At 43.0% G+C, this 21,869-nt stretch overlaps 1 protein-coding gene across 11 annotated transcripts in view; it reads right to left on the bottom strand.

Moving 5' to 3' along the window:
• The window catches only part of BLNK (B cell linker), a 183,045-nt gene that overhangs the window by 1,747 nt on the left and 159,429 nt on the right, over positions 1-21,869 (bottom strand). For 8 of the 11 annotated variants that reach the window (XM_075612716.1, XM_075612722.1, XM_075612721.1 and 5 more), the window contains 11 exons: positions 14,909-14,934; positions 14,147-14,189; positions 12,623-12,662; positions 12,098-12,155; positions 11,963-11,993; positions 10,892-10,934; positions 9,460-9,538; positions 8,262-8,299; positions 6,524-6,603; positions 1,169-1,252; positions 908-1,063 (listed from right to left, as the gene is read on the bottom strand). In XM_075612716.1, coding sequence (XP_075468831.1) covers positions 908-1,063; positions 1,169-1,252; positions 6,524-6,603; positions 8,262-8,299; positions 9,460-9,538; positions 10,892-10,934; positions 11,963-11,993; positions 12,098-12,155; positions 12,623-12,662; positions 14,147-14,189; positions 14,909-14,934 — 678 coding nt within the window. The remainder of the gene's footprint in view (positions 1-907; positions 1,064-1,168; positions 1,253-6,523; positions 6,604-8,261; positions 8,300-9,459; positions 9,539-10,891; positions 10,935-11,962; positions 11,994-12,097; positions 12,156-12,622; positions 12,663-14,146; positions 14,190-14,908; positions 14,935-21,869) is intronic. The other 3 variants (XM_075612719.1, XM_075612720.1, XM_075612717.1) reach the window with 3 other exon arrangements.

Here is a 21,869-nt window from a genome sequence, read left to right as displayed (position 1 = left end):
ATTATCAGCTTTTTAATTTTTCTTATACATATTAGTAGATGAGGTTGAAAAAAGACATATGTCCATCAAAGTTCAACCTATGCTACATTTCAACAACAGATACTTTATCCTATATCTATACTTATTGATCCAGAGGAAGGCAAACAAAAAACCCCAGTGACATATCATACAATGCTGTCTCATAAGGGGAAAATACATTCCTTCCTGACTCTAAGAATTGGCAGCAATTGCTATAGGATTTGTATTGTTCATCCTAGTGGTAATTTTTTGGCCTATCTGCTATAGCCAGATGTTAAAATTGTTATGCTGCCATTCACTTTTAGGGGTATCATTATAACCTAGAACAAGGATTACCAATCCTATATCAGTTTTTTTCCCTTAGTTTTAGTCAGGCAACATTTTGAATATTGCGATTCTTCTTCTTTTTGCCTAAATTCTTCCAAGAACCTGAAGCGTAGAAGCCACCTGTATGGGAAGTATCACTTTGTAGGATCAATCATTTAAAGGGGCAACCCCTCCTAGAATCAAAAGGGAACTAATTCCAGAGACATGTTTAAGGGATCACATCTGGGTAATTGATACATTTTGTTTCCCAAATCTGATCACTATAAGTTAGACTTGGAACGGGTTTTAGTTCCTCTGGCTGTTCCGTTTTGTGTGGTGTCACTGTGTGTTCAACCAATGCTTGTACAGCCAGAGCCTCCCCTCCCCTTCACTTCATTGGTTCTTTAAGGATAGGGTGGGCTAAGGCGGGTTAAGAAAACTCTTGATTGTCCAACACTTCCCTATTGAGAGACCCATAAGAAATTCAACTGTCCGACTCTGTTGGATGGCCCCTTTACATTCTATGCTCATCATATCTCTGCGTCACTGAACGCCTTCAGTACTACAGGGAATAAAAACATACCTCCTCTCCACTTTTCTCTCTTCCAAGAGCATACTGTCGTGTGGTCTCAATAAATCGTACAGGTATGTTATACACTCTTCTGTTGTAAAATACCACAAGTGTATATGGCTGGTTTGAATCTTGCCCAGAGCTTTTTCTTACAAGGAAAGAGCCATCCTAGGAAACAATGAAAATCAGTTTTTTTGCCCAGCATTATAGCAATGATATGAAAGTAGTACAAGAAGGTAAGATCTCATACAAAGACAACCTGCCTCACTGTACCTTGTAGGACGCATACAAAGCTTCTTCTGCTGTTTTACGATCACACGTTGAAGCGTACCAGTCTTTATTGAACACACCAGCTTCCTGCAACAAGAATACAACGAGAGATCAGATTGTTTTGCTTTATCAAAATCTGTCAGTTCTTTGCGTGTAACATTTCTTTAAAAAAAAAAAAAATACAATGCATGACCTAGTTTCAAGATATCAGAACAAACGTCTACCTCTCACAAGACAGGGTTAAAAATCGTCAACTGTTTCAACATGACACGTGGAAGTGCTCCACATTTTCACCCTATTTTGAAGAGGATTAGTACTTTGGATGTGCATAATGTTTAAGTGTTACTCAAAAGGGTAAATTTGTTATTAAAGAAAAAAAAAAGATATAGGAAAAAACGATAAAATCAGAGCATTCTTGCCAACACAAAACAAACCGCTTCCCCCCCCCTTTCCACTATAAGTTAAAAAAAAAGAAGCATTTAATTCAATAAAGTTCATTCCTATTATATTTATGAAGGGAAATGGCAACCATATTATAAAACGTTATCAAGCATATAATTTGAATGTGCTTTGACACAGAAAGGAAAGCAGGAAAAGGCTTAACAGCTGAATTAATTCGGAGTTCCCCAGCCTACCTCTGCGTCGCCCCAAAAGTGACAGCAGCCAAAAGGTCTCGCCATTGTCTGATGTTTGGTGATGTTACAGCTGCTCTATTGCAATCTGAAACTCACCAGCCCTCTCATCCCCTGTACCCAATAATTCAACCTACCCTGCCTTATATAGATCATAAGCTATTTGAGGCAGGGCCTCTTCTAACACAACACAGTGCAGGCCTATCCTACCTCTTCTAACACAACACAGTGCAGGCCTATCCTACGTCTCCTAACAGTGCAGGCCTATCCTACGTCTCCTAACAGTGCAGGCCTATCCTACCTCTCCTAACACAGTGCAGGCCTATCCTACCTCTCCTAACACAGTGCAGGCCTATCCTACCTCTCCTAACAGTGCAGGCCTATCCTACCTCTCCTAACACAGTGCAGGCCTATCCTACCTCTCCTAACACAGTGCAGGCCTATCCTACCTCTCCTAACACAGTGCAGGCCTATCCTACCTCTCCTAACAGTGCAGGCCTATCCTACCTCTCCTAACCCAATTTTAATCTTGTCTATAAATGTTACATATGCCCATAATCATATCTCTGACAAGTGGTGGATTTCCCATTATACCCAGGCCTAGGGCGGCAAAAGTTTGGGGAGGCAAGCACCGATCGCGCCCGCATAGCCGGCAACGTGACACCACAAGGCGTAGTGTTGCCAAGGCGACGGCGCAACGCTGGAGGATGAGGGCGGCACCAGGCAAGCGTGGCATTTCCTTACATCGGCCAATGTCTCTGACTGTTCATGAAATGTCTGTAAATTGAATGTATAACCTCTGTTCATTTAATGCAACCATGTACTGTATTGTTATTATAACTCTGTCTTTTCCTGTCTGCCTCTTGTGTAATAAAATACTTGTATTTAATTGTAGTTTTCTCAAACTGACGGTAAAGTATTGCCGGGCCCCTTTAAGGAGTGGCGTGTTTTTACTTAAAAAAATAAATAATGATGAGGATGGTGATGATAGGATACCGAAGAGTATACTTTGAAATCTACTGCACCGTTATTGTTGCAGAAGAAATAAAACGTCATGCATCTCATTTTACTAGGAGTGGTTCGGTGAGTTTAGGCACCGACTATGAAAACAAATTACATGGACTGAAGCAGGGGAGCCTGGTATCAACTCCTTGTGACCTTGGGCAAGTCACTTTATCTCCCTGTGCCTCAGGCACCAAAAACTTAGATTGTAAGCTCTATGGGGCAGGGACTGGGCCTGCACTCATTCTATGTATAGCCCTGAGTACACTGTCAGTGCTATATAAGAAGAAATATTATTATGACTGTATATTATCATGGACATATATGATATGCACACTAATAACCTATTCTTAAATCACAGTTATTGTATAAAACTCATGCAAAGCATAAGTTTCCTCTCCACTGTCAAACTGTAGCTAATACCAGAATGAGATAGGAAGTACAATGTAATGATACATCTATGGGTGTTCTTTAATAAACGTTGCTGGGTGTAGAATTGGGAACAATCAGAGCAGAGAACAGAATCACATTGCAATCAAGTTGTTTTTTTTTAATTAATTTGTTTTTGCACTAGTTTTGATACCCAGAGATAAATAATAAAGCCCCTAAATGTAAAATGCAAAATAATGATAGGACATTTAAATACCAGTAGTGGAAATGGAAAGAAAGACAGAATGGTCTATGCCAGGGGTGCCCAATTCAGTCCTCAAGTTCCCCCCCCCCCCCCCAACAGGGCAGGTTCACAGGGTATCCCAGCCTCAGCACAGTTGGCTCAATCGAGCCTCTGATTGAGCCACCTATGCTGAAGCAGAGGTATCCTGAAAACCTGACCTGTTGGGGGCGGGGGGGGGGGGGATTACTGGAGTTAAGCACCCCATGGCAATGCACACGTGTTCTTGGTGAGTTTTCATCTTACTATATATAATTGAAAGCACTGTATGTTTGCCTGCCTGGATGTCCGGTGTCCCTAGGGGAAATCTCATTGGTCCCTTGGGCCGCCCGCCCCCCCACACCTCTCATTGGCCTGAGGTGGAGTGACGGGCCAAAGGGGACGGACGGGGACACACACAGACACACAGACACACAGACACACAGACACACACAGCCCCCCCCCCCCTCACTCTCCCCAGTCAGTTGGACCGCAGCTCACCTTCCACACCCCCCCCCTCCTCTCCCGGTGCCCCTCACTCTCTCCCCCCTCCCCACCTCACCCAAATCCCCACGCTCCGCAACATCCCCAGCCGCACCATCACCCTCACCGTGCGCCGCGGAGGAAGCGCGGCCCTCCTGCTCAGCTGCAAACTACAGGCTCCTCCCCCCTCGCGGCGCGGCCCGGGCCTCTTGCTCTCCTCCTCACGTGCTCCGGAGAGGGGAAGCGCGGCCCGGGCCTCCTGCTCTCCTCCTCACGTGCTCCGGAGAGGGGAAGCGCGGCCCGGGCCTCCTGCTCTCCTCCTCACGTGCGCCGATCCCGGAGAGGGGAAGCGCGGCCCGGGTCTCCTGCTCTCCTCCTCACGTGCGCCGATCCTGGAGAGGGGAAGCGCGGCCCGGGCCTCCTGCTCTCCTCCTCACGTGCGCCGATCCCGGAGAGGGGAAGCGCGGCCCGGGTCTCCTGCTCTCCTCCTCACGTGCGCCGATCCCGGAGAGGGGAAGCGCGGCCCGGGCCTCCTGCCACTCTTGCCCCCCGGGGTCAAGGTAAGTCACCCACCGTCTCCAACCCACGCACTCTCACCCACACACCCATCCAGTCACCCACACACCCACCCAGTCACCCACTCAGTCACCCACTCAGTCACCCACTCACTCAGTCACCCACACACTCAGTCACCCACCCACTCACTCAGTCACCCACCCACTCACTTAGTCACCCACCCACCCAGTCACCCACACAACCACCCAGTCACCCACACAACCACCCAGTCACTTTCACCCAGTCACCCACCCACCCACTCAGTCACCCACCCACTCAGTCACCCACCCACTCAGTCAGTCACCCACTCACCCTCCCATTCAGTCAGTCAGTCAGTCACCCACTCACCCACCCACTCACCCAGTCAGTCACCCACTCACCCAGTCAGTCACCCACTCACCCACCCAGTCAGTCACCCACTCACCCACCCAGTCAGTCACCCACTCACCCACCCAGTCAGTCTCCCACTCACCCAGCCAGTCAGTCTCCCACTCACCCACCCAGTCAGTCTCCCACTCACCCACCCAGTCAGTCTCCCACTCACCCACCCAGTCAGTCTCCCACTCACCCACCCAGTCAGTCTCCCACCCAGTCAGTCTCCCACCCAGTCAGTCTACCACCCAGTCAGTCTACCACCCAGTCAGTCTACCACCCAGTCAGTCTACCACCCAGTCAGTCTACCACCCAGTCAGTCTACCACCCAGTCAGTCTACCACCCAGTCAGTCTACCACCCAGTCAGTCTCCCACCCAGTCAGTCTCCCACCCAGTCAGTCTCCCACTCACCCACCCATTCAGTTTCCCACTCACCCACCCATTCAGTTTCCCACTCACCCACCCATTCAGTTTCCCACTCACCCACCCATTCAGTTTCCCACTCACCCACCCATTCAGTTTCCCACTCACCCACCCATTCAGTTTCCCACTCACCCACCCATTCAGTTTCCCACTCACCCACCCATTCAGTTTCCCACTCACCCACCCATTCAGTTTCCCACTCATCCACCCATTCAGTCTCCCACTCACCCACCCATTCAGTCTCCCAGTCACCCACCCATTCAGTCTCCCACTCACCCACCCACTCAGTCTCCCACTCACCTACCCAGTCTCACCCAAAACCACCCACCCAGTCACTGACCCCACCCACCCACTCACCGACCCCACCTACCCACTCACTGACCCACCCAGTCACCGAACCCAGTCACTGACCCACCCAGTCACCGACCCTGAAAAAGTCACCCAGTCACCGACCCACCCACCCACCGACGCAAAATCACCCACCCACCCACCGACCCAAAGTCACCCACCCACCCACCGACCCAAAGTCACCCACCCACCGACCCAAAGTCACCCACCCACCGACCCAAAGTCACCCACCCACCGACCCAAAGTCACCCACCCACCGACCCAACTCACCCACCCAACCACCGACCCAAAGTCACCCACCGACCCAAAGTCACCCACCCACCAACCCAAAGTCAAACTGACCCAAAGTCACCCACCCACCCACATTCATACACCCACCCACCGACCCAAAGTCACCCACCCACCGACCCAAAGTCACACACCCACCGACCCAAAGTCACACACCCACCGACCCAAAGTCAAACCGACCCAAAGTCACTCACCCACCGACCCAAAGTCAAACCGACCCAAAGTCACCCACCCAGTCACCGACCCAAAGTCACCCACCCACCGACCCAAAGTCAAACCGACCCAAAGTCACCCACCCAGTCACCAACCCACCCACCCACTCAGTCAAGTGTCACCCACCCACCCACACACTCAGTCAACTCACTCACCCACCTAGCTGTCAAGGGGGGGGGAAGCCCAACCCTGTCGTATGCCCCCCCAAAATTACATCCCGGGCAACGCCGGGTCTCTCAGCTAGTTGACAATATTACTTTAACCTCTGCGTTTTGGTGGCTGGTATAAGCAATGCAACCTTCACTCTTTGTGTTTTTAGAAGTCTTTCCCACTCTCCATTATTATCATTCACCACTGGATGTATAGGGCGCCTTTCATTGTATTTCCCATACCTGTTCTCCTGTACTGGGCGTGCGTGCAGTGTGATTACGGGCTGCAGGGACCACGGTGCGACCGGCGATTTCTGGAGCTTCTGTAATGAATAGGTTTACATTGACAACAAAGTCATTCTATGTCAGTCAGGATGCTACTGGGAAAGGTACATGAACCATTTGTACGTTACAAGATATAACAGCTGCTGTGAGCTATTACTTCAATTTAACCAAGTAGGTCTGCTATCTTATTATCTATGGCAGAGAGTGGCCAACTCCAGTCCTCAAAGGCCACCAAGAGGGCCAGGTTTTCAGGATATCACTGCTTCAGCGCAGGAGGCTCAATCAGGGGCTTATTGGTGGCCTTTGAGGACTGGATTGGCCACCCCTGATCATTGGCATCAATAGAAAATGCTTTACAAGTAAAAGAAGGTCATGATTCTTGTTTTTGTTGCCAATATGTGCATAGCCAATAGTCATAATAAGATTTTTTTTGTTAACTCGTGGCTTAAAACAGCTTTTGCACATCAGCATAACACAACTTCCCATCATATGCATTGCTGTAGTGAGATCTATAAACTCCTGTGATTTGGTTATGCATATACTGTAAGTGCACAAGTATTACATGGATACCATTGGTCATTACACCACGTTTTGTGTTGCATTAAGATTTCCACGGTGGTCTATAGGAGCTTCTGCAGACACATTGGCCCATATTTCGTTTTGCTGTCCCATAAGAAACCTTTGAGTAAATAGTAGATATGTTTTAAACAAAATAACAAATTGTGTTCCAGCACTCACTGACTGCGAGAATACTATAAAACGTGGGAAGATGCCAAAAATTAAAACAGTTTAATAATAGAAGCACAAGATATATCAATTGGAAAAATGCAAGTGAAAATCACACAAGTACAAAAATGACCCTCTAAATGCAAACAATGTGGGGAAACAACACACGGGAAGGGGAAAAGACAGGGAAAAACACAATGGGGAAGGGGGGGGGGGAAATACAAGGGGGGTGGTGGAGGGATATAGGGGGGCAACATTTTGTGGGTTAAGACCCCTTCCTCAGGCTAATTCCCTCAGGTCCAATAGTACCAAAGGTACTTCCCTAGATAGTAATAATATAAATGCACTAATGTCCATAAATGAAGTCCTGATGCAACAAAAAGAATATGTATCCAACCGTCAAAGTCTTCAAAATGTGAAATGCCTGCTCTCACTCTCTCTAGCTACTCCACCCAGGAATTGCCCCCCCCCCCCACTTCCCCATTGTGGGTTTCCCCTGTCGTTTCCCCTTCCCCTGTGTTGTTTCCCCACATTGTTTGCATTTAGAGGGTAATTTTTGTACTTGTGTGATTTTCACTTGCATTGTTCCAATTTATATATCTTGTGCTTCTATTATTAAACTGTTTTCATTTTTGCCACGTTTTATAGTATTCGATCAGTCAGTGAGTGCTGGAACACAATTTTATATTTTGGTTATTATTTGGGAGGAATTAGGGTCCTCTTTGATCCTTTTGCACCCTGCATTCGGTTTATTGTAAATTTGAGTGCGGTCTATCCCTTTTGTTACTAGTAGATATGTTTTGTTTCCCTAAAAAAAAACATTATATTGATCATTCTGATGATCGAAAGAATAGTGAGATTTTACCACTGAAGATATTTTTCGTTTTGTGGCTCTGTCCACTTTCGGGAACAGTAAATAAAAATCCCGATTTATGAAAATGTTTGCTTTTAACTTTTGGGACGTACTTACTTGATATAATATTAGGTTTGGGAATGGGAACCGGTAGCCTGAAAAAAAATATTGCAGAATGAGTCACACTTTCCACCATTTTTATAGCATTCTTACAGAATTGTTGTTCTACCATAATGGAAAAGCGGTACCCTAAACTCATCTCTGATGACTTGCGCGTTTTTTTTTCTAGGTTAATGCAGCAATATAGAAATAAATGGGGTTTTTTTAAGAGCACATTTGGATTGCAGCTTCGTTTTTCTTAGCAATCCCATTAGAGATGCACAGTCTAATAGATAAGATTTCCATTCCCCAACATCTTTTTTTGTATTGTGTCAATATGGTTCACAAACACTTAACAGAGTTGCTAGAGAAGCCATCGAAGACCTAAGTACTGTATCTATTGTTCAAGGGTTCTGAGCTGCTGAAAAAGGCAATCCTTTGTAACCTATTGTTTTAGGGCTTTTGCTTATACAAAGGATAGGAATGGGGGGAGTTTGTGGTGTCAACAATAAATGTCTTTGGCAAGAGGATGCCACTATATGCAGGCACTGAGACCAAAAGGGGAGAAGGAAACGAATGAACCAGAGGTCTTTTATTTCTGAACAATACATCTGTATCACATGAGCAAGCTGTCCTTCCTACTCCAGATATCTTCTTCCTCGCTCTCTGGATTTCTGTGATGGTGATCATAGGAAGGAAGCGTCTACAGTATTTGGATTTTATTAAAGTCCACTTCATTTCTGGGGAACTGAAATATTCCACAGATTTCTGGCACAATTAGACCTAAAAGAAGTACAGTCCCATGTGGTCTCTTTGTTTCTGTCCCTATGTCACGGACCACCGGATTGGAGACCTTCCAGTGATTGGACCATCTGGATTATCTTCCCTTCCATCTTTTTGGACTCTATTAGGGACTTTGGACTCATTTTTGGCACTGGTCTGTATATGTTCCATGTGGTCTCAATACATTATGGGGAATAAGCCTCCCCCTCCCCCCCCCCCCCCAAAAAAAAAGAATTGGAGATACTTAAGCATAGTAGGCGTGCACAGGTTGATAGATGTAAGCTATAGTTCAATCCATGTTATAGATGTATACTTTAATGTCTGGGAGAGAATCACTCTGCATTGTCCTGCCCATCATTCAGCCAGGATTTGCCATCATCATGATTGCATAAGATATGATTAGTGAATGTCGGTCGGTAAGATAATGACTTACTTTTGGCCAATAGGTGGCAAAAGTGGAAGTTCTGCTCCAACACTGGATATTCTGCGACGCTCAGTAGCTGTGGGTTTATCTGTAACAGAAAATATTGTTTGTATTTAGTTTATTTCGTTGAAGATATTTTTTAAAAGTAGTCGGGTAGTTTGAACACAGAGAAAACTAAACTTTGCAATAGTCTGATTTTCATGTTCTTTTTTACTTAGATTTGTATGCATCAGAACATGTGTTTTAAATTTTTTTAAAAATGGGGTTGAAACAGGGGGTCTCTGGAGCTGCACTGCGCTCATTTCAGTTCCGGGGAACCCCTGCTTCCCGAGATACTTACCTCCGTAGAGGGTACCGATAGCAGCTACACAGGTTAAAAGGTGCTGGTCACGTGGATCAATAGGAATTCGCAAGGAATGATGTCACAGCTTTCTATTGGTGCACGTGATATGGGACATTTTGATAGACCTACACAGCCAAGTTGGAGCTGCTACCGGCATCCCCTACGGAGGTAAGTATCTGAAATTAACACCGTTCAGCTCCGGAGACCCCCTGCTTCAACCCTATAACACACACAAAAAGGAAAGTGGAATTGCCGTTATATATATATATATATATATATATATATACGTATATATATATATATATATATATATATATATATATACAGTGGTTGACAAATCACCAAAAAATCTACTCGCCACACAAAAAAATCTACTCGCCACCTAGTACCAAACGTGTGCTGCTTGGGCCAATATTTACTCGCCCGGGGGTTAAATCCACTCGCCCGGGGCGAGCAAATGTATAGGTTTGTCGAACACTGTATATATATATATATATCTCCATTAAGCCATTTACTGTGTAAGGGTTAATAAAGCATTAACTAAAGGCCCCAATACACTGACTCTTCAACAAGTAAGATTTTAAAGTTAGTTATATTTTACAGTCATTCACATTCAAAAGCAATTGGGTATATCAATGACTGTATTAAGTAGAAAACCAGAACATACATGTAAAATGATATGTAATGTTTAGTATTGTAAGGGGGGGGGGGAGATTGAAGGGGAGGGGGGGGGGGGGCTGGCTGGCTGAAACTATTGGACTCCCAATTTGATAAGAATAGAAATTGACCAAAGTACATTGTATTCCAATATCGCACCATTTCTGGAAATGGAATTCCTAAGTCACCGATTACATAGCCAGATATTCACTGTGATGTGTTAGATCGGGGTGGCCAACTCCTGTCATCAAGGGTCACCAACAGGTCACATTTTACAGATATCCCTGCTTTAGCACAGGTGGCTCAATATAGCCACCTGTGCTGAAGCAGAGATAACCCTAATACCTGACCTGTTGGTGGCTGTTAAGGACTGGAGTTGGCCACCCCTGTGTTAGATCATCAGTGGGGTTCATTTTGTACTGCAAGTATAATAAAACTTACCACTATTGCTGTTTGATTCCCATGGGGGTAAGCTTGGTTTCTGCTTGAAAAATAAAAAATCATTTTGGTTTTCCAATGTGCAATAAATCCACAGCAGAATTTAAATTCGACCTGGCTGAACTTGAGCAATACATTACATATCCTAGTTGTTTTATGCACATCTTTATTATACAAGAAAACTGAATTGGGATCCTGTGGTCATCAAGCAGGAAATGAAACGGTTAGTTGAATCTAACATAGTAAACAATGGGCATATAAACAAAAGTAACCTCTGTAAACCTGTACATGGTACGGCGGAGGGTTTCGCTCACTTTGTACGCACCGTAACTTACAGAATGGGTGGTGGAAACAAAAGAGATATTTGCAGAATGTTGCTTAGTAGCAAACTGCCATGGAAACCTTGTTAGCAAGAGAGGGAAATTGTAACCAGTCAAAGCTGCAATACGTGTCCTCGCTACACTGTTAAAGCAGCAATCCCGCCCAATTATATCGTAGAATGATCTTTGTGCAGCACTGGAAGGAAGGGTCCTTGGGAGCTGAGCAGTGCGGTCACTGGTGTTTCTGCTCCCTCCTGCGATATCAAACTGGCTACCACATGTTGGGGTTCCCGTAGGCCAATATGAAGTGGCAATATTATTGTTTGCTGCTCCCTATTGGACGGCCATTTAAATGCCACGTGCAGACACCAATTATTAAATCGGTAAGTATGTCAGGAATCAGGGGTGTCACACTGTGAAGGTACAAATACTGCAGTTCAGCTCAGGAACTGCTGTAAAAAACAAACAAACACATTGATTTTTGGTGGGATTGCTGCTTTAAAATGTAGCAGGACAAAACTGTTTAGTACAGCAATACACTTGCAACTAGTCACCTTACAGTACAGAAACAATGCAGTACAATAATTCCAGATGAAACAAACTGCCTGGGCCCAGTTGGTTTGATAAATTTGCCTTTACTTTTGAAAAATGATTATGGGCTCAGTGTCTCAAGTCTCTCCTGAGGGAACCCACAACCAAGGCATGTTTTGGGAATACACCCCATCACTCCTACAGAAGATAAGTGTATACTTACCGGTTTGGGTGGAATAGGAGTTTTGGGCTTTCTGAAGAAAGACAAAAAAAAAAGTGAATGCATTACTATTTGCCTTGTTTTTAGCGACTGTATCTATTATTGATTAGTATTTTAAAAAAAAGGGATGTTGCTTACCCATTTCGCGGTAATGGGGATGGAAATTTGATTTGAGGTTCGAGTCTGTTGTCAGCTACTTAAGAAACAGAATACAAAAACTTACATCTTTGAAGAGAGTAGAAAATGGGGGGGAAAAATGCGAATTTGTAGGTATTTGTCTTTGGACATGTTTTTCAAAGCCAACAAAAGCAAATGGAAAATGATGCATATCTAATATATGTTGAGGTTTCATTTTTAAACTCCCATAGATCCCTACTCAATGTTACATGAATATAATGTAAAGGATCACTAAACATCTTTCAAAATCCATCATTCATCATAGAAAAACACTAACCACAACTACAGGTTATGATATTGTACAAACACATTATTACTCGCAGTAGCAAAAAAAAAAACCGGGCAGTTTTTATATTTATATCACAAGGGTCCTCTACAGAGGGGGCATTTAAAATGGTACTGCTGGCTCTACAAGACATGTTACAACCAGCAATAAAACCAAACTTTTAACTGGCACGTATGGCTATAATTCACTTTTCTACTTACTGTGATTATCGCATGTCTCATACTCATCAGGCGTTGGCTCCTGAAATATAAATGCATTTATATACTGTATAAAAAGTGCTTAGAAAGGGGTAGTTTCCAAACATGGTCCACATTTAAATTTTCTTCATGGTCATATACTCAATTGTGAAATCTTTTAGCATTTCCCCCCGCCCCCCTTATAGAGAAAGATAAAGGTCAACATGTTTCTGCTTGTTCCGAATTCTTAGGGGATCCATTCACTAAAGTGTGACAGCCTTTATTGCTTGCTATTCCAGTTAATCGTTTTTGACCAGCATGGCTGTTCCTATTATATAGTGAACCCACCTCATGGGAGTGTTTGGAAAATTCACGACGGTGGCAAATTTAAAGACTCAAAAATGAACATCCATATTAAAAGGTTACAATAATCCTACTGGAGATTTCAGTATGAAGTATGCATGTGATTGTAGTGGGAAAAAAATGGAGAGAATGCTTTAGGGGTGACAGAAAAACATTTGATACTTCAAAAATAATACTCTTAGGACCAGATGCACAAAGCTCGGTTAGGGCTTGTACCGTGGTGTTAACGTGATGTTAACCTAACTTAAGACTAATGAGGTCAAAAACAACTTTAAGCCATGTTTTCTCTCGTAAAGGGCATAGTGTTAACGATCACAGACGTTGGTGATAATGACATGAAAATGAGGTGTTATCATAGAATTGCTAATCCACCAAAGTCAGTTAAGGTTAACGCTGCGTCTTAAAGTTACTTCAAATCAGGGGTGCACAAAGTTTCTGAGCTGTGCCTCCCTGCCTGGCAGCCCCAGCGCTCCCCCTGTCCTAGGACCTGTCGTCAAATGGTGCCACGAGTAGTGACATCACGTCACCCCGCAGCGTCATTTGATGTCGCGTTTGCGCACCCCTGACTTAAATCATTGCTAGCCTGACTCCCACACTGACCCTGATACAGGGCTTTTCCTGTGTTTGGATGGCTCTAAGACCAGACTTAGGCATCATTTAAATAAGAGGATTATTTCCTGGTGTTCTTGCCATCTCCTCTTCCGTCTCTCCACTCCAGCAAAAGACCGACTTTGGGGTCTGGATCAGAGTAACACCAAGACGTATTTATCGTAGCGGTATAGGAAGATAAAGCAATATTATGCTACACTAGCAAGATGTTAACCCAATGCAAATAAAATTCATTTTGGACGTTGTTTTTGCCTATAATTCGCTTTGTGTTACCTCGGGGGAACAGAACCTCTCTTTGTGTTTTAGATAACGTTACATTATTGCCCCGATTTAACAGTTCTAGCCCTAAATTAGTATTTTTAAACTTCTACCCCATCCAAACGTATTTCTCAAACTATCGGTCCAACTATCTTGGACGTTTTGCAGAATATTCTTTACGGAAACATTTAGCAGTTTTTGAAAAATAACTAGACGTTTCCAACTTCTATTTAGCAATACTTATCAGGTTCATGAAATTAGCAACTTGTAATATTTAGCTGTGCGCTAAAGATATGTTTGCATCAGGTTTGTACATACCACTTTTGGGGGACAATTTCGTCTTGGAAGAGGCAAAGAATTCCTGAAAAATATAAGGAAAGTTATAATTTATCATATAGCATTAGCAATTATGAAAAGATTGCATGTTTAATTTCACCAATGCAGTTTGCACAAGCTGGCATTATATTGACAACATCATGGTATTCCCCATTACAAGAGATATCTGCTAAGCTTTGAAGTATAAAAAAAAGGCCTGGCCCAAGTGGATGCTGAAATATTTTCCAATGATGAGATGTTGTTAGATAATATATAAGTGGGCTGGTGCCGGAGTGCTCTGCTGCTAATATTACCGATGTGCTTTAAATTCGCTGGATTGCGGCAGAAAACAATACCTGCTATTAATTTTAATGGCGGACAGCGCAGATTTGGGGGTGATGCAGCGGATCCCGCTTCTCTGGTGCGTTATGTAGTACTTGCTACGTTATGGCAGTTACAGAACAGTAATTCCTAGTAAAGGAAGTGCAGCTCGCCGCCCCTGATGGTTATCTGTAAGGACGGCGTGTTTCATCCAGTTTTTTACATATTGGTGTGTACATTATTCTGGGCGGGAAATGATAGCGTTGTGCTGTGTATATCAATCCATTACTGCAGGTTTTGCTTGTATTATCAATGTCCTGTATTATCAATGTCCAAATGATAATGCTACTATGGCAAAGAATTCAATGACATTTCAAAACATCACACTAAAATATTTGGAATTAATTCAATGATGAGAGATTTGAAGATGGGAAGGGAATTTACCTGTTTGGAGGCGGAGAGGGTTTTGACTGGAAAAAAAAAACAAAAAAATATTAATTTTAGTGTTAAAGTCAACAACTAACACTGTAGAACTGTGCTGAAGCGATAATCACATGGGGTGGGCATTTACTTGCTCTTAGTGGTCATTTATCAACTAAAAATATCACTCGCAAGCACCTTTATGTCTCAGACAGGTCTGCCACCCTGCTTTTTCCCATTATCTCCTAGCATACACAGCTTCCACGGCAGCCAGGGATTCTGGGTAATGACATGCAAATGAGCACACAGTGTCACCTTTTGCTTCAAATCCACTTTAACATGGAGCCCTATGAGATTATGCCTGCCGTATTACACAATGGTTCATTTATCAAATCCTGCAGATTGCAAAACAGGGGCACAACAGGTGCAGGAATACTGCAGAGGAGTTATGGAAGATGAAAATCCAATTGGTTTCAAGAAGGGTGTTTTTTTCCTAGATAAATCTGGTGCAGTTTCTTTGCCCTAGCTCTGCAACCACGAGACACTGATAAATAGCCCCCTTGATGTCCTGATTCGAGGGGACATTGAAGTCATAAAGGCTAGTTAAGTTCATCCTTTATGGTAGATATTATTTTATAATATTCGACATTTTCAATAAAAAGAAATAAATAATAAAAATAAATGATGTATTTATTAATAAATAATAAATACGATGAATTATTAATAATAATTTTAATTAATTTTTAAATTACCAATAATAAACATTGTTTTAAATAATATTATTATTAATAATTATTTATTATTTGTAGTGGGTAATTTCCAACTATTAATGCCACTCATTCTCAGTAACCAAGTGTGTGACTCACCCAATGAGGACAGGTTACCACCACAAAAAACAAACAAACAGAGACGTTCCTGCCAAGCAGGCACATGCATTCTGTTTGTTGGAAGCTGAGCCAGTGCACATGTGGTGTGTACATTTGTATATGTACAGGTATGTATATTTTTATTTATATAGCACCACCATTGTACGCAGCACTTTACAAAAGAGACACTGCATTACAGGTAAATATTATACAATAAGTGCAACAACCACAAAATCAGACAATATGAAGGGAAATCCCTGCCACGGAGAGCTTACAATGGTATGTTTGAAGACTCACAGAGAGATTAGGTAAAGGAGTAAGTGCAGTAAATAGCAGTGGTTGGTAAATGGAACTGGGGGTGAAGGGCATCTAACCCTACAACTGGCCCCATTGATCCTATTCCCTCACATCTCCTCTGCTCCCTCTCCATCGCACAAAGCCCTGCGTCACCTTTTTAACCTCGCTCTTATCTCCGGCACATTCACATCTTCCGCTAAACATACACGCATCACGCCCATTCTAAAGAGACCCTCTCTTGACCCAACCTCTCTCTAACTACCCACTTATCTCTCCAAGCTACTTCAGGAGCTTGTATACAACCACTTGACTCACTGTCTCTCATCCATCTCCCTGCTTGACTGTTTGCAATCTGGTTTCCATCCTCTATACGCCACTAAGACAGTACTAACAAAAAAAGAGGCCAACAACCTACTCACAGCTAAGTCCAAGGTTAACTTCTCCTGGATCTCCTTGCTGCCTTTGACACTGTTGATCACCCCCTTGTCATGCACACCCTCCACTCCATTGGCCTATGTTCATGTCCTACCTATCTAACCGCTCTTTCAGTGTTTCCTTCTCTGGTGTCTCCTCCCCTTCGCTCCCTCTTCCTGTTGGGGGTCACACAAGGCTCTGTCCTTGGCCCTATGCTATTCTCACTCTATTTATGGATACTAGGAAACAGCGTTCCTAGTGCACCGTGCTCAGCTGTAGGGAGACTCTAGACATCCAATTAGTATACAGTATACCCTCTAAATGAGGAAAACAGGTAACACCACTCTCTGCAAATGTATATGTGAACAGTGTCTCTATTCATATCTCCTAAGATGTGGGGAAAACTGTGCTTTGTTGGTGAGAGTCAGTAACAAATCTCTGACCTCCCAGTATACAGTATATACCTTTCCCCTGGAGAGAAGACACAAAGTATATGACTCCCAAAGCGTAATGAGCTAATGGGGGTACTCACAGTAGAGAGTTGTCTTGTGCGGTGAATCCCACGGCGTGCATCACGTTGAGACAAGCAAACAACAGGATATCCTCACGGAAGAAAACGGAGCACAGCAATGCAGCAATGAGGGGGCTAGATACCGGTATAAAAGTCCTTTATTCCATGGTAGACATCATGGCATGGGATAGGTTAAAAATCTCGTGTGCTCCGTTTTCTTCCGTGAGGATATCCTGTTCTATTCTCACTCTACACCTCTTCTCTTGGTAGAGAAGAAGCGTGGTGGACACGTGAAACGTGCGTCAGGACGTAGAGCGTCACAGCAGTGACGTCACTCATGTGGCTACTCTCAGCAACTGGGATCACGAGCAGGCTTGTATTGATCTAAGCGGCATACTTGTCAGCTTAGCGTCTCTTAGTTAATCAGGATAAGACAGGTTACATGTGTTACTATCTGCGTTAGTTGACGGTACCGTATTCCAACATTACCTGCACTTACTGATGCGACAGAGGGGCGTTATATGAATGTACACCATACATATAGATGTTATATACTCATGGTTACACTATAGTGGCTTTAATACCATCTCTACATATTGTTGAGCATATTTACCTACCTATGCCATAGAAGTTATACACCTTAGCAATATAGATGTGATACTCTGATAGTTAGGCCAATAATAGCCTCCGGAGACGACCAAAGGAATATAACAAACAAATGCTTGTATTCATACACTATAGTGATAACGTGATTATATGTATTTGCCCAATGACCATTTCACTTACAAATGATTCATAGCGGCAATCTATTCTACACCCCAGTCAGAGATCACAACACCAATTGTGATTTTTGAAACACTATATCTGCTGACTCATTGATATATATTGCTTTTGTTGCAACCCCTTGGTCAAAAACACTAAGACCAGTTGCTACTTTTGAGAGTCATGTTATGGTGATATACGGTATTATACCCATTTAAAAATTCTATTATCCATACTAGCCACAATAGGGATTTTTAATAATGTATATGTGTTTTTAATCATCTATGTAGAATTAATAAAATTTTATTATTTTTTGATATCCGCAGTGATTCTGGCCAACCTGACAGATTTGTAGTAATTTACTGCAGGACCATTTGTTGTCTACTCTCTACAATGCGAATGACATTTGAGTGCTTTACAGAAGGGAATCTTTCTGATCAACTCTTTTTTGATCAACACTGTTAATACAATCACAAATATAAAAAGAAATAAATACAATCAAAAAACCTGAAAAAAGACATTTACATACATTCAATATTTTACTTACCTTTAGAAGTCTTCACCCTCCGACTCCCAGCATTTCTGGAAGATCTCGACCCGCGACGTCATCACCGGCAATCCATCTCCATCCTCCTTGAAGATCAGGAACAGGTAACAAAAATCTTCTTTCTTTAATCTTCTTTCACCTTCTTCTATCTTCATCTGTCATTATTTTCTTCTTTTATTCTATCTTCATCTGTCAATCCAAAACCCCATGGTAAATACACAACAGATGTTGTCTCGTCGTCTTCTTGAGCTAAAATGAGATGGAGTAGGCCTTATATAGGGCCTGTGACATCACATTTTAGGGTCAGATAGTACAGCTCCAAACCGATTGGATGCTGTATCATGTGCCCGCCTCTTTTTTGTTTTTTAAAGGATGTGACGTCATCTCCAAGGGAGGTACGTCACATCCTTAAAACCACATGTCTCATATCACATGGTATTACAGCCAATGGGATTGAAGACAATCCCATTGGTTGCTGTACCATGTGATAGGTCACTTAGTTCAAAAGGACGTGACATCACTTTAAGGGACATAACCTTAAAAAAAAAAAAAAAAAAAAAAGGAGTCGGGCACATGATACAGCGTCCAATAGGATTGGAGCTGTACTATCTGACCCTAAAATCTGACATCATAGGCCGCATATAAGGCCTGTTCTGTCTCATTTTAGCTCAAGATGACGACGAGACAACATCTGTTGTGGATTTACCATGGGGTTTTGGATTGACTGATGAAAATAGAATAAAAGAAGAAAATAATGACAGATGAAGATAGAAGGTGAAAGAAGATTAAAGAAAGAAGATTTTTGTTACCTGTTCCTGATCTTCAAGGTGGATGGAGATGGATTGCCGGTGATGACGTCGAGGGTCGAGATCTTCCAGAAACGCTGGGAGTCAGGAGGTGAAAACTTCTAAAGGTAAGTAAAATATTGAATGTATGTAAATTTATTTTTTCAGGTTTTTTTATTGTATTTATTTCTTTTTAATGTTTGTGATTGCCCATTGACTGATAATGTATTAATCTGTACCCAGGGTACAGATAAATACAGTGACAGCCAATGCATTTTTTGGCAAATGCTTGTTTTCTATTGATTATTTTTTATATTTCTGTTTATTGTTTGGATTAAATTGTTTTGAATTTGGATGGCTTGTTTTTACTACTTTTAGGATTGGTTACCGTTTTTATTTATTTGTTTGTGGCTACTGCTTTAAATTAATGAATTGATTTGTTGGCTATTTGGTTTTATTTGTTTAATTGATTGGTTGGATAGATGTTTATTTTTATTCTTATGTTTTGGAATAACATAATTGGAATTCTTTTGCTGTTTTAGTGATAGATTAATGTAATTTATGTGTAGTTGAGGCTTTTTAGTTCTTTTATTGTTGGGGTGCTTTTGTATTTCTTTGATTATTGTGCATTTTTGGCCTTAATTATTTTTATTAGGTTGACCATTGCGTGATATAGTGGCTTAACATGCCCATATTATATGGGTATGATATACCACTGTGCCAATCAATGGATACAGGGTGGGTGGTTAGGCCTCCCGGGTGGGTAGCGGGCATCGGGGGTTAACCCCTTAATTACTGTAGCGGTTATTAACCTCTAAGGTGATTAAGGGGTTAGGGGCCATTAGATTGTATTTTTTCTAATATTCTTGCTGGCATCGGAGGACATGGACCTGCTGTATGCTGACGAGTATGCCCTTCATGATAGCAGGAGTAAGTTGAAAGTTTTATTAACTTTATTAATGCTGGCTGGCTAATGTTTGATTTTATAATGGGAAAATGCACTATTAACCATATCTGGATTCTAGTAATCTGTACTGTATGTGTTTGAGTGGGGGGAGAAGAGGGGGGCTTGTTGGGGGTAGAGGAGGTGAGAAGTAGGGTTGTTCTGTTTTTAAATATTTATTGGGGGTAGCGAGGATGGGTGAAGTTGGCATTTGGCCCTTGGTAGGTGTTTATACCTACCGGGTGGGTAGCGGGAGGGGTTAACCCCTTCATTACCTTAGCGCTATTAACCGCTAAGGTAATGAAGGGGTTAACTCCACCCGCAAATCCCCCCCACCCCCGGCAATGCCTAAACACCCACCAAGGGCCAAATACCACCTTCACCCACCCCCGCTACGTACAATAAACATGGCAGTGGAAGTTAACCTTTTTAGAATTGCACGAGTTTCAGAACCTGCAGATAAGTGGCTTAACACCGCTCACCTGGCAATCTTTTTTTGACGGCTGAAAAAATTGGCGTTTCATGCCTTTATCGGCCACTTATCGAGGCTTACTGAATAGCAGTAGGCATTTTAGCCGATATGTGCTCGATAAGTGGCTTAGCGAGGCTTATAGAATAGGCCCCTAAGTGTGCGTTCCACAGGTAAGGGGCAGTGAGAGTAGAAAAGTTTTATGGCGAGAGAGAGAAGTTGAGGTGGAAGGCGTGCAAAGGAGATATATATGAGCCGGGAGCATTAGAGGACCAGCGGCATAGTGAGACATTAGAGCTAATATGCAAGGAGGACCAAATGAGTAAGAAGGAAAACTTTGTCGGTGATCCAGAACTATATGGGAAGCCAGGAGAAGAATTTAAGGAGGAGATGAGTAAACACTGCTCTGTGAGAAAGTGAAATGATTCTAGCTGCATCATTTTGGATAATTGGCAAGAGAGAAAGTTGGGAGGCAGGGATCTGTTAGCAAATTACAATAAATCCAGACGGGAGAGGATAATGCATTAGAGTTTTAACAGTAGACTGACTGAGGAAAGGGCGGATCTTGGCAATGTTACAGAGAAAGAAGCAACAATTTTTAACTAAAAGCATGAAAGTGAATGGAGAAGGAGAGGGAGGAGTCAAATATCATACCGAGGCAACGTGCTTTGGTAACCGGTTGGATATGTGGCTCTATTTACTGTGATGGAAAGAGGGGGACATTAGCCCAGATTGCAGAGACCAGCAGGACATGGGAATTTAAAAAAAGTTGCGTCTGGCGTTCTAGCAGTTTGGAGGCAAAAGGGAGATAAGGTGGTAGTTAGTAGGTGTAATGAGTATCATGGGGAATATTAAGTATTTTGATCAATCTGGTGCTTCAGGGGTTAATGTTGTTACCGTTTGTCTTACAAATACAAGATATTAAGTTTATGACAGGTCAAGACCCTTCCTGTGTCTGTGCTGGTGTACACCTGAGGGCTTAATGGTGGAGGTGGGGGGGGGGGGGGGCATCCCTGTTGGACCACTACAAGTGAAATGTCAGATGGCCCAGATCCTGGCCTGTCAGCCTCATAGGAAACTAACATTCCCGAGATACTCCCCTGTGCAGTACAGAGAGAGGTGACACACAGGTCACCACTTAGTTGGTGGACTTTCTTAAAAATGAGGATATCATGTGACGCCATCTATTCTGGATACTAAAAGGTACATATTTGGCATTGTGGCAATAAGATGAATCAAACCATAAAACACGCTGTATGGTTAAAAGGTGCCTAAGACAGATAACTGTTTCTCCTGCGCAAATAGACGCCAGGCTGTCACATTTTCTATGCAGGTGTGTGAAGTACACAGACACAACCGTGAAGAGGGCATCTGTCTAAGTATTCTGTCTA

This window comes from Ascaphus truei, chromosome 8 (genome assembly GCF_040206685.1).
Source record: "Ascaphus truei isolate aAscTru1 chromosome 8, aAscTru1.hap1, whole genome shotgun sequence".
Lineage (NCBI taxonomy): Eukaryota > Metazoa > Chordata > Amphibia > Anura > Ascaphidae > Ascaphus > Ascaphus truei.
Note: the sequence above shows the minus strand (reverse complement) of the source record. Positions and strands in the feature narration are given on the sequence as shown.